This window comes from Vipera ursinii, assembly GCF_947247035.1.
Source record: "Vipera ursinii genome assembly, chromosome: 3".
Taxonomy (NCBI): Eukaryota; Metazoa; Chordata; class Lepidosauria; order Squamata; family Viperidae; genus Vipera; species Vipera ursinii.
In genome coordinates, this window is record NC_139516.1 from 56,817,921 (window position 1) to 56,831,222 (window position 13,302).

Sequence of the window (13,302 nt, forward strand, 5' to 3'; positions counted from 1 at the left end):
GTTGAGGGGCGGATTAGCTGGATTAAGGCAGCTATGAAAGGAGCCATGCTGCTCAGGAGGAAGTCTCGCTGGGGGCAGGCTAAAAGAGCCATTTTTACCTGTCCTAGCTGCTCTGAAAGGCTGGCTGGCCGCTAGCTGCCTACTGCTGTCAAAACACATCCAGCCAGGATCCCGTTCCTTGGCTGGCTCCATCAAGGGAAGAAAAGGTGCCTGGGCACCCTATTAAGCTTAACCGCTTGGGGCTAAACAGTTTGAGATAGGGGGAGATGTGCTGCATCCCCTGGTGCTTGTTCTCTAACAAACCTAATGGGACAAAGACAGAGACGCCAAGCTGCTTTCTAAATAAACAAGGTGGGGGGGAGCACTGAGCCCTTGGCAGGCTGGGCGGGGAGGGGGGATCCGGCTTTAAGAAGAGCAGTGAAAGGCTTGTTTGAGGCCTATTCCCCAATCCTCAGGCCTGGCATGCCCTTTGTTTATTCCAGACCTAAATTAATGTCTTTATTTACCAGACATGCAAAGGGCTCAGGTTCCCAGTGCAATGGGGTGGGGGCGAGCGGGGAGAGGAATGGCCTGAAGGAGCTTTGGCCAAAGATGAGGGGAAGGCCCGACCCCCAAAAAAGAGGGCTAAAAGAGATTCAGTTGGGAGCCATTCACTGCTAAGACTCTTGTCAGCATTGACATAAATTTCCACTGGTGTTGGCATTTACGCATTTGGCATTTCCATATGTATAGAGTTGCCTGGACTAATTATGCTAATCATCTCCTCTGTTGGCCGCTGTGAAAAATGCCCACATTAAGCACTCCACTGCCTGCTAATGTGACTTAATGTGGGGTTGAAACATACATTCATCCCCCTCTGAATGGTCAGATTTTTCCACATTGCTGCCTTCATTCAGGCAAGAAATGAATTTTTTGAACTCAGACCACTTTTCCAAGCCGGGGGGGGGGGGGAATGAACCAGAGAATAACACTCCTTTCTCCTTTTTGCTTTCTTCATTTTCTGTCCTATAGTTAGCCCCTTGCCAATAAAATAACATTTAAAAAATCTCAACATTTTTCCTCACTTATGTCTTAAAATTTTGATTGCATATTTCCAAGCAGATCAGCAAGGTGATTTTATTTTAACTTGTCTTTCCTACTTCTTTTCTCTTGTTCAGATTCCCCCCCCCAAAAAAAGGCTTCTTCCTCCCCCAATCCTTCAATTCTTTGGAAAACTGAAACAGCCCAGGAGTGGCAACTCTAGCAAGTTTCAGCTAGTCTTGAGAAAAGAAAGATCCTTTCAAAGCAGGCCATCACAGTTAGAAGATGCTTCTTAGAGCAAATGTCAAAGCAAAGACAGTAAACAAAGCAGATTTGGAAGACAGTGGGCAAATTTCTTTTTTTTTTGTTATTATATTTCTATTTTTAGGCTTATCTGAAAACACTTTCACTCTCTAGAATTAACTATCGGTTCAAGAAACTGTCAGAGCAGTTATTAATAAGGGGGCTAATAAATAATTACTTTGCATGAGAACTTTAAATTTTCCTGAAGGCTTTATTGCCAACATTCTATTTCTGACATTAATACCACTAATATTATTTTGTACTACAGGTATAAAATACTAACTTTTTGGCAAGCAAGGAAAATGTTTTCTTCCTCTTGTTTTTTTTAAAAAATATGCTTCATTTTCTATTTTCAGTGATCAATACAATGTGATTTTTGTCTCTGATCCAGAGTCACATATATGAGATGGGTGATTGTATAAATTTATTAAATAAATTTATACCGGATGCAGGCTAAAGTGATTATGGGAGTAACTTATTTTCTTAAATCATCACAAAGGGAAATTCATGTAATTATTTTTTGTGATAGAGTTGCCATTTCAGTAGAGTGGTTGGCCTATCTATGAGTATACATTGTTTGTCTAATTTAAGGAGCCTATCAGCAGATACTTCTTTCATATAAGAAAGAAAATAATTAACAATCTGGCTTTTCTTTTGTAAACAAGGCACTTTCTATAGAATTTTGAGAATATGTGATAATTCTTTGTAGCCTGTTTCTATGAATTACCTAATTTCTTTGGTATTTGCTGGATCCTGATGCTTCACAGCATTTTGAGATATGTTTTTATGCATATGTTTCAGTTTGCTGTTTAATAATAAATTTAATGTTGGCTATTCAAGATCGATATATACTTCATGTGGTCAATTGTGTTATCTCAAGTTCTATTTCCAATTTCTTTTGCATCTGTGAAACACTATGAGAAGTACATTTCAGCCTATGGCATCCATCTTACCCATGGCTTTACCCTTTTCAGATTTTTTCCCTTCTTCCCTCTTATCAGCACCTAAACCATTCAGAGCCTTCAGCTAGCCAGTAGGCCACCCACCTCTGCTGCCCACCCAAGAATATTACTTACACATATACATTGAAGCCCCTTGGCCTCTGCATTCAGCTGCCTTGGGGGCTTGTTTATTTATTCGTATGAGTGAGGTATGCAGACCCCACAGTCACAGTTTATTTATCTGTTCACAAGGCTGGCTAAAGTAGAAAAGCCTAATTGAACATATGATGGCCCATCTAACATTCTTCAAATTGCCCACTTTGATGGGGTTCATCTCCAATCACAAACATCCTGTGGTCTGATCTAATTCAAAGATAGCTTCATTCATCCCATATGCAGAGGCGTCAGGCTAAATCTGTTTCCATCAAACATCAGCTCTCTCTGAATGAATATGTATCTTCTATTTTCAAGTCTCAGCACTCTATATACACAATTCTTTCATATAGTTCAGGCATTCTTCATTGAATATTATATAAAGAAATGTTAGATCACGGTACTAACAGAATGGAGTTAACATGTCAGGCTTGTATATTCTGGGAATATCCAAATATCAGAATCTTTCTTCCTCTTATTCTGCCTCAAGTCACATATTATATTCAAATACACAAGTTAACTTGCTCCTGTATTACTAGCCCCTTTCTATGTCACCAAGCTAGAACTGAATCTAGGATTTGTTCTGTCCCAGTCTACAGGATAAAATCTGTTGTCATCTCATCCATTATTTAATGTGCTAATTAAGTCATTTGATTTTGACTACTAAAAGAAAATCAATCTTCCCTGAATGATCCTATTTAAGAGGAAGATCCACAGCAAAAAAAAAACACCCAGATGTAACTCCTGGAGCAGGAAACACAACCAACTATCGTTTAATCTATCCGGACATATTCAAGATATGGAAACATATTCAAAGTCAGAAGACTCTTGTCTACCACTTTCGAACAATAAGCATCTGTTTGTTCACTAGCACTTTCCAGATCTCTGGGTAACTAGCATTTCTTCATCTTTTTTTTCTGTTCTTGTCCACTTAATATGAATGGGCAAAAAGCCTTCCATATTTTTTTTCTATTTTTTGCACATTCTAGGGAATGCAAGATAAAAGCGTTTAGTCTGCCAGAATAATCATCCAGTAGCAGCTACTTTTAAAAAGGCCCTGCGGCCAGCTACACTAAAACATTCTAGTTAAAAATTAAACCTGCCTTCTTTGAGGTCACCCTGGCCTATAAATCAGCCATGACCTTTTGCCTCCATAATACTTGCTTGTTTCCAAGCCCCAAGCTTTAGATTTAATCCCTAATGAGCAGTCTACCATGGTTATAACTATGCCAACAGGCAAGTGCCATCAAAGAGATTAACCTATAAGGCCTTCTAACCAATCCCCTTGACATCGCTATCAACTTTTTCTCTAGTATGAAACTGGTTAAGATGATCACTATCAGTATTACTCATAAGCATGTTTAGTATTTTGTACTCTGATGTGCCTGAACATTAAGAGGTTCCTTCCTTGCTGTGAAATTTCCAAAAAACAGGTACTAATTGGGGAAAAAAAATCTTTATAAACCAAGATAAATCCCTTTTAGAAGAGTGTTTGGAAAACAGAACAGCACCTGTGCAAGCTCCCACACATAGTTTAAAGTAATACAATCCCAATATTATCACCTTGACTTTCACATTTATGTTAAATAAGGCTTAGTTTACTTATGAATGAAGATACTACTATTCCCATCAGTTGATTCTAAGTGAAGCCTTATAAATCTGCCTAGAGTAGACCATGTGACATGAAAAAAACCCTAATCCAGTGAAAAAAATGCCATGAGCTTTCAGAGAAGTGTTTAGTTCAAGTATTTAGGATTACTCATTGTAATAAATACTTGTAATATATAACAGAGTACAGCATACAAATTTGAGAAATCCTCTGGATGCTTATTCATCAAAACTTAAACAAAAGCATATTATTTATGATTTCAATTCCATGCCAGTTTTTTTTCTTTCTAATGAGGATGCTGTTATTATCAGGCTATAACTAACCACCCATCAGTACATAGAAAGATGCAAGAGATTGAAAAAAATAAAGATTCAGATTTATAATGCTGGTCTTTGTGGGGTAATGTAGAATAAACTCATGTTTTTTGTTCCAGAATACTTGCAAACCTCCATACTATTCCTTTATCACATTTCTAATTATAAGGTGCCAATCCTGAATGTTGCTCATGGAATATATTTAAAGTATCTTAATTGTCACTAGCTCTTGACAATTTTTTATGCATAGAAAACACATCTTAATGTGTCCAAAAATGATCCTTTAGTAAAAATTTAGTTAAGGAAGAAAGCTTATGAAAAAAAAGCTTGAACTATCCCTGCTAAAATCACATTTCAGTGCATAAAATTGGACAATCATTTGTACTCAAAACTTGAGATGAATAATGTCCACCTAAAAGAAGTAAGAACTTAGTGTATCTTTAGATCCATGGAAAAGAATCTAGCCAGGATATTGTATTGCCTTCTGTCTCTGAGTCATTTAAGATATCAGCAGCAGAAAAAGTTATTTTATTAAAAACAAATAATGGTTTGATCTTTTTCCAGAATAAACCACAAAAGATTTAACAACCTCGAAATCTTTTAAACCATTCATAGTTCAAAAACATCAATTTAATTTGGCAATTGCATTGTCTCAAACATTCTTACAGACTAAAAGGCATAGCTTGCAGAAATCTTTCAAACAAACATTTTCCTGCTACCATTCCCAATCAACTGCTTTACCTTCATATCATTCAGTTCTGAGGTAAAGAAATAATGGCCTCAGGATGAGGGAAAGCCTGAGTGCCTTTAGATGAGGAAGATCATATCTACACTATACAAACCAAAAGCACCAAATCCAGGTGTAGATGGCAAGTCTTATCCACACTTGTATCTATACCAAATCTTTTCCAATCTGGTATTCTTCTTGTGTGTTAGGAATCATGGTGAGGAATGACAGGAGTTGCACTCTGAATGGTAAGAGTCTAAAGAAGGATAATTTATAACAACATTGCAGATAGAATAATTAGGTGGAAGGGATCTAAAGAGGGACGGTATTCAAGAACAGGAGGCAGCCATAATTATTTTGATGAGTAGAAAAACAGAAGATCAGGTGTGATGTTGATTTCTACAATACCTATTTTCCAAGTTCTTTATTTTGCATAGTCTCTGCTATCATTTTCATAGACACTATAAACCAGACATGTCAAACACAAGGCCCGGGGGCCAGATCCGGCCCGCGAAGTGGTTTCATGCGGCCCGCGAAACCATCCTGGAAACAGTGAGGGAATGGCCCCCGCTGCCTTGGCCCTGGCCCAGAGACCCTCCTTCTGCCAGAGACCCTCAGATCTGTCCCACTCCTGCCCAGGCCCCCATAGGCACCCTTGATGAGAACCATGTAGAGCTGGCCACGCCCACCCAATAGGCCATACGCACTCCGGCCACGCCCACCCAGTAGGCCACACCCACCCGGCCCCCAGAGGGCAACCGCCATGCTGATGCGGCCCTCAGTGAAATTGAGTTTGACACCCCTGCTATAAACCGATAATTTTCTGCTTTAAGAATCAATGTTCTGTTTGAAGGATGTTTCCCATATCCATTGTAATATCCATACTGATAAAATAAATTCTGAGAAGTTGCCACTGATATGAACTGACAGAAAGAATTATACTACAGTAGGATAGAAGAAGTCTCTCCCTAGATCAGGGCTAACAATCTGTGTCGTGCGATCCACATTCCACTTTCAACCTGTGGATGAGCCCAGATTTAAATCGGAAAGTTTAGGGAAGAGAAAAAGACGGGGGTAGGGGGGAGGAATTCAAAGTACAGAACAGAAAACAGGATTCCCATGAAGCCAGTAGTTCTGTTATCTGGCATAAATTATTTCTTCTTCCCACAAGAATTACCTCTATATGAGGAAAAAAGAGGCGGATAAGACAAGGGAATGGGCAAAGAGAGGGGGGGACACACCCACTTTCAACTCTGGTCTATCTATTTATGGTTTCAGCCTTGTCAATTTCTGAAATGCAGAAAATGTTTTCCTCTCATTATCCAAGATGTATCTGTTTAGGGTTTTTCTCAAATCAAAACAATCAAAGATGACTAAGGATGTAGCACATGTCAAATTCAGTCATGAATCCAAATAGATTTGCCTGCTTTGTATTCTGGATTGGTAACATAGATTTAGAAATCAATATCTTAATAACCAACTTATATTTAAGAGACCCACAATAACTACAGAGAAGAATGCAGAAGCATTCAAAAAGCACTTTCACATCAGTACTTATTTCCAAGAAAGAAGCTGTGTTTTAACTAGCCAAGGATTTATAACCACATTTATAGAATAGAAGATGGAGGAAAGCAAGAAAGGAGACATATAGGTGCAATCTTCCCTTACTTCCATGTATGCCAATTTTGTGTATCCAAATTTCCCAGCACATAGCTATCCATAACAATCTATCTCAAATATATTGTGCCTGGCAAATTCTAGTCAACTGACAACATTGCATTTCACTGAAGTACAAGCACAACCAGATAATAAACAACTTGTGGTGTTGAGAAGTATAGTGTACATTAAAATGGGATCGGTGAGAATTTCTTTTAAGACTGTGGATAGGTTCTCTTCAATGCAGCAGTCAAAGCTGAGCCCTAGATCCTGCAAGCGGCAACTCAACACTGGAAGAGGCAACAAAGAAGAATCCTGCCCTAAAGATTGATCAAACTGTCAGTGTCCAAACAGTAACTAAGAACAAACCCAGTTCTGTAGGTTCTCAGGGGGAGGCTCTTGATTTGGACTAAGATGTGTTGATTACAAAAAAGGGAATTTCCCACCTTTAAATGTTTAAACAGCTGCAGATTTTTGATGGGTCTCCTTTTTGCCGTGAGACTCTATCACACAGAGGCAAGAAGTAGGGGAGGGAAAAAGGCTAAGGCTGAGGTATTTTCTTTTTTTTTCCCAATCCCCTTTCAGAGTGTGAAACAGGTGGGTAAACTTTACTGGCATTCATGTGAGTGTGGTTTTATTTAAAAGGGAGTGGGAGGGTGGAAGAGTAAAGTTGCCTTTATTGTTGAACAAAATCCAAGAGTAGTTTAGGACCACACAGGGAGTTTGGGTTGTGCAGGGGGAGGAGGTGTGGAACGCCAAAGATCGCTGACAGTCATCACAGAGAAACATCTGCTCTTGGAAAGCTCCCAGGCTGTTTGCAAAAAAAAAAAAGTATAAATAAATAAATAAGTCCCAGGGTGTGAAAACTCAGCACAACCTGGAGTTGGAAGGGAGAAGATTGCAAGGGACTGGATGGAAGGGAAAGAACGGGGTGAGAAAGCAATAGTTTTTAAAAAGATAGCATGCTGGATTTCCTAAAAGCATCCGGGGTTTTTTTTTATCAAATTAAGATGCATTCCTAGATGATACCATTATTTTGAGCTGGCTGCATTTAACCTGAATTCATTCTCAGTTGCCAGAGAGTGGGATCCAAACTAAAGTACAACTGACAGCTTGGTTGCAGATTGTAATTATTCACTCCTTCAGTATCACCTTCAGAAAGATAATTCAGTGTTCGAATATCAATAATGTAATGAACCAATCAGGAAGTGGTGGCAAGAAAAACCATAGCTGAGGGAAGAATATCAATTTAATTATACTTGTATTTGTGGAGGAATGCATTTTCACTGATAGAAATCTGGATTGCACACACTTACAATGAGACAACGTGCATAAGCACACATGTGCAGAGTAGCAATAAAAGGTTTATACACATACACTCCTACGAACAAGTCTGGCACAGGAGTCAAACTGTCTCTTTAAAAAAAGTCATTAAATCTTTGGCTTGTGGGTGAGATTTGCTTCCTTAAACTTGTTGCTTTAAATAATTTCTTAATAGATTAATTTAAATGTGACTGAACAAACCAGAGATTAAAGGTCAGTCTAGAGATTAACCATGATTTCATTCTTATCAGAAAATGGCCTGCAGAATGACTAAAACTCTTTTGCTTAAACTATATAGGTGTGCCTCTGCATAATTCTTCACATGCCAGACTAGCAACCTGGAAGTTTCTCAAAGAGAAAGCAAAGTGTAATAAATAGGTAAACAACTAAATAAGTAAACATCAAAATCTATGGTTTCCCAAAATTTCAAAAGCTCTCCCTAAAATGTTGCATCTCATTAGTGAAACCCTCAAAACAGATACCTTCTGGATACCTTTTAGCCATACAATCTGTGGAGCAGTCTTAAGTGACAAACAAAACTGAAGTAAAACCCATCTTTATTTTTTTACTTTGTGGTTGCCTATAATTCCATGAGAACTACTGTAAAACATGGAAAGTCTGTACTCCATACTTTTACAACATCTGCCATAGAATAGAATAGAATAGAATAGAATAGAATAGAATAGAATAGAATAGAATAGAATAGAATAGAATAGAATAGAATAGAATAGAATAGAATAGAATAGAATAGGAATTTGGAAGGGACCTTGGAGGTCTTCTAGTCCAGCCCCCTGCTCAAGCAGGAGAACCTATACCATTTCAGACAAGTGACTGCCCAGTCTCTTCTTAAAAACCTCCAGTGATGCAGTACGTAATTTAGGAAATGTCCTAAAATTATTGTTTCATAGAAAAATATTGATATACCAGGTCACAATTATTTTTCATTTTTGCGCTCATGAGATTTGCATAGAAGTTGCTTATACATGTATATATTCCCCATATAACTATTCTTTTAAATAAAAAGATCTATTTTGCCCAGTGGTTCTGGAGATTGTAGAACATACTTTATGGTCACACTCTACACTTCTTTCTGTTACATTCACTGCATATCTTGAAGACAAGAGATAAAATCCCTCAAAATGGAAGAAAAAATTAATATCCAAGGGATTAAATATAGACTTGTTGCTTGGTATCAGTCACTTAAAAGAAGGTGTGCAAAGTGAGAAGCTCCATGCTTCCATCCCGCATGAAATTTTGGAGTCTGCTAACATCTACTTTGCAAAGGCATTTAATTGCTGGTACCAAAACTAAATTTTATTCCAATGTGTTAGACAACTTCTATCTCACTCCTAACACACTCCATGCTACACGTAGTCCTTCTAGCATTCACATCAACCAGGAAGAAACTTACCTTCTACCCAGAGCTGTTCAATGTCAGTCTCGATGGAGGCTACTCGCAGCCCTACTGCCAATGCCCCAAAGACCAGCAGCCCCACAAAAAGCACTTTGCCACAATGACGCTGGATCCAGCAGCCCAATGTAAACAACAGAGCCTGGAACTGGGCTCGCAGCCACAGTGGGGCTTTCTGGCCAACAGCCTTACCCTGGGGAGAAAAACTGAAAGTTAGCCAAAATGCTTTCCTTACATGGAACATCCTGTTTGAGGATTAGCTAGCACTGGGGTTAAGGAAGATTTACTATCTTTAAATAAAGCATTCCTGTGAAATCCTACTCACAGATTTGGGGACATAGGTGTTAACGTGTAGTCAGTCATCTGTTACGGGGTCAATTGAATCTATTTGCTAGTAACTTATTCATCTCCTTGCTGATTCTTCCCTTCTAGTTTGAAGATACGAATTTGTTCACCCTCCTTTTGCCTTCCTTGTGCAGTTCCAGATGCATTGGACTGTACCCCATAATCTTCACACACTGTATTTTAGGGTTGTGTTGGCTGAAAATGATGGCTTTAAGCCTGCTACACTAATGACTGGTGCCTCTAAAGATGGGCCCATTCACACTTATATTTTGGGCAGCTACTATGCAAAAAATGAGAAGTCACTGCAAAGTTTACACTTAAGACTTGGTGGGATTGTCCCACCCAGATGACGACTTAGAGAAGGATTCTCACCTCCTCTTTTTCCTGAACACCGCTCTTAACTGAAGCTTCTTGTTTGGTGTCTGTAGCCTCACTGCAGCTAGAAGGTCAAGGATCTGGTCAACTTAACTCCCAGATACTCTCAAGGGAAAGAGGGGAGAAGAAGAGGTGTAAGCTTTTTCTCCCCATTTGTCAGCTCTATCTTTTCGTCTTATCTCAGTCCCTCATCCTCTTCCACCCTTCTCTCCGTGGGATCCTTTGATCCTCTCCAGTGTTTCTTCCAAAGCCCTGACCAGGACAGGACTTCTCTTTCCACATGACTAGGGGAAATCCATCCTCCTACTCACACTCCAGCGAGCCTGGGTGGGTCCTCCTGTTCCTAAACCCCTTCGCATCTTCTCAGGAATCTTTTCGGGAGCGGGCCTTTCCTGACTCCCCATTAGGAACAGTCCCCCAGGACGGCTCTGCCTCGTCTCCCCCTCTTTTCAACAAACAAGCTTCGGGGACCCCAGAGCAGACTGTCTCTGGAGCACGCATGCGAGAGCCGGCCTCCTCCTTGCATCTCCCACCCCAAAGAAGCCTAAGGCAGCGTTTCCCAACCTTAGGAACTTGAAGATGCGTGGACTTCAACTCCCAGAATTCCCCAGCCAGCTATGCTGGCTGGGGAATTCTGGGAGTTGAAGTCCACGCATCTTCAAGTTCCTAAGGTTGGGAAACGCTGGCCTAAGGGACTCTTGGAGGATCCACCACCGCGCAATCCCCGCGCCCGCGCGAGCTGCTTTCGCCTTCACCCCTTCGTAACGGCTCCCGGAGAGGAGGAATCCCCCAGGTTTTGCCCACTCTTCCCTTCCCCGTCCGTGGGTGGGAAGGGAAGCCGCCGTCCCGCTTCCTTACCTTGGAGATCTGCTTGAGGGCAAAGGCTGCGTGGCAGTAGCTGGGTCTCCGAAGGAGATCGGAGCTGGCCGCAGCTGCGTAAGGGGACGGGAGCTCTCCCAAGAAGCCCCGGGGACCGGGGACCGGCTGACCCGACGCCATGGTGCGGGGTCGAACGAGGACGGCGCTGCCGGGCAGCCGGGGAGCTCCGGCGGCTTCCCGAGCGCGCTTAATCCACCCGAGCAAAGTGCGGGCTCCGAGGCTTCAGAATGGCTTCGGCGGGGATCCCCTGCCAACATTATGGGGGCGAATCCGGGGCCATCCAGGCGCCCCCCCGGGCGCCGCCCAGCGTGGCCCTTAGACACGCGGTGGGAGACGGCGAGCGAGCACTCACACAACCTCCGAGGGCGAGAGGAGTAGCGCTCGGCTGCCCGGCTCTGCAGTGCGCCTCGGAACCCGTCCCACCAACATTTGGAACCAACAGCCTCCTTCGAGATCCTGAAAAGAGGAAAGGGGGGGGTGGGGGGGTGGAGGAGGAGGAGAAAGGAAGGTTTGGTTTGATGGGAAAGCGCTCCAGTTCCCATTGGCCGAGGAAGAGGCAAATTACTCCGCAAACATCTCCTATTATTAGCTGCTAAGCAACAGCTCACCAAAGTGGAGAGAGAGAGAGAGAGAGAGAGGAGACCACCCAGGCAGCGCCTCCCTCCTCCCCGCCTCAAATCAATGAGGGCAGAGGGAGGGGGGAGGGAGGAGGGAGGGAGGGAGGGAGAGAGCCTGGCCTTCCACACAGGAATTCTGCTCCATGGATTTTCAAATGCTTACTGCCCGTTGTCCCTTCCCAGCTTCTCCCTCCCCCCCCCACTCCCCACATCCAAACCAGCTCCTTTATTTGTAATTGCAAGCGGACGTTCGGATACATCGAGACAGCTGCAAACTTGAGGGGGGGGGGGAGAGGGGGGGGACGAGAAACTTTGGAGTAGGGTGGGGGGGGGGAAAGAATAAACCTTTTAGTTTAAGGAAAGGGGAGCTTGGTGGGATTTCAGGAAAAGGATAGGGGAATCAAACTTGGAACTAACTTACTAGGGCATACAAGAGAAAGAACGGTCCCTGTAGAGTGGTGACGGGAAGGAATGATTTAAGTAAGTAATTGCCAAAATACAGTGCAAAACGTCCGGTGCTTACATCAGGAGTTAGGCAGGATCTGTAAGCAAAAGGAAGGGTTTAATCATGTACAGAAGACTGTGATTTCCCCACAGAGAAAAGTGCTTTCTCTAAACCCTGTGGGCCCAGAGAAGGAGGGGATCAACAGGGATGGCTGTGAAATTTCCAAAAGAAATTGAGTCCCGTCATGTGTCACTTAGAACTTAAAGTCAGTCTGTTGTTACCCCTAAATTTGTTGGTTTTTTTTTAAGGGAAACTACAGTCATTAACCTAACGCATTCAACAACTATCTTATCGCTTTTGGTCTCTTTCCGCCAATTTTGACTGTTCCAAAATCAAACGGTATGTCAATGACCCATTTTCTGCCATATTGAGCAAGGAAAATGGTTTTGGAAATGTGAAGAAATATCCTGTCTTCACAGGCGAAGGATTTCTGACCACTCATTTTGACCTATCTTAATTTGTCAGGAATGGAAACAAAATCTATAAAATGGAAATAAAACCTGGTGGTGTGGTCAGAGGAGAGATAAGCCAGGCTTCAAATGGTCCAGGATGATGCTTCTAGATAGGTGACTTGTTCTTTTAAGATGGGGAATTGAGCAGCATCCTTCACCACATCTAAAGACAGAAGACTTGCTTGGAGGCCAAGGGTAAACCTTGGCATACCCAGGTATCTCCGCCTCTTCTTTCAATCATACAAACCCTAGCCCTAACCCTGCTTCCTTCTCATCACTGATAAAACACAACCAGGCCAGTTATCACCCCCCAAAAAAATCCCTTCCTTTTCCATTCATTCAATTTTCCTATAAAATTAAAGCACTTTGATGAAGGGCGGTATACAAATATAATAAACTATAAACTATAATGCAAGCTGCCTAATGCAGTGACCCTGTCAGCCACCTCCCACACGCTAACCTATCTAAAACAAAGAGTAACTGAAATTTACAAAAAAATAATTTCCCTATCCTACATTATGAAGACGGGATGTGGACTGTTCAGATGTAGAATAGAAGACCAAAAGAAGGTTTCCTGCCAATTCTGAGGCAAGTGAGTAAAAAAAAAATCTGGGTGGGGTGAGCTTCTTGATGGACAGTCTTATGCTACTGATCAAAAGCCATCACCTCTTT

At 41.7% G+C, this 13,302-nt stretch overlaps 1 protein-coding gene across 1 annotated transcript in view; it reads right to left on the minus strand.

Moving 5' to 3' along the window:
* Positions 1-11,176, minus strand: part of PTCH2 (patched 2) — a gene marked incomplete at both ends in the record, with an annotated part of 60,865 nt that extends 49,689 nt beyond the window's left edge. The window contains 2 exons of the mRNA XM_083357942.1: positions 9,458-9,650; positions 11,036-11,176. Coding sequence (XP_083214068.1) covers positions 9,458-9,650; positions 11,036-11,176 — 334 coding nt within the window. The remainder of the gene's footprint in view (positions 1-9,457; positions 9,651-11,035) is intronic.
* Positions 11,177-13,302: the final 2,126 nt, after the last annotated feature.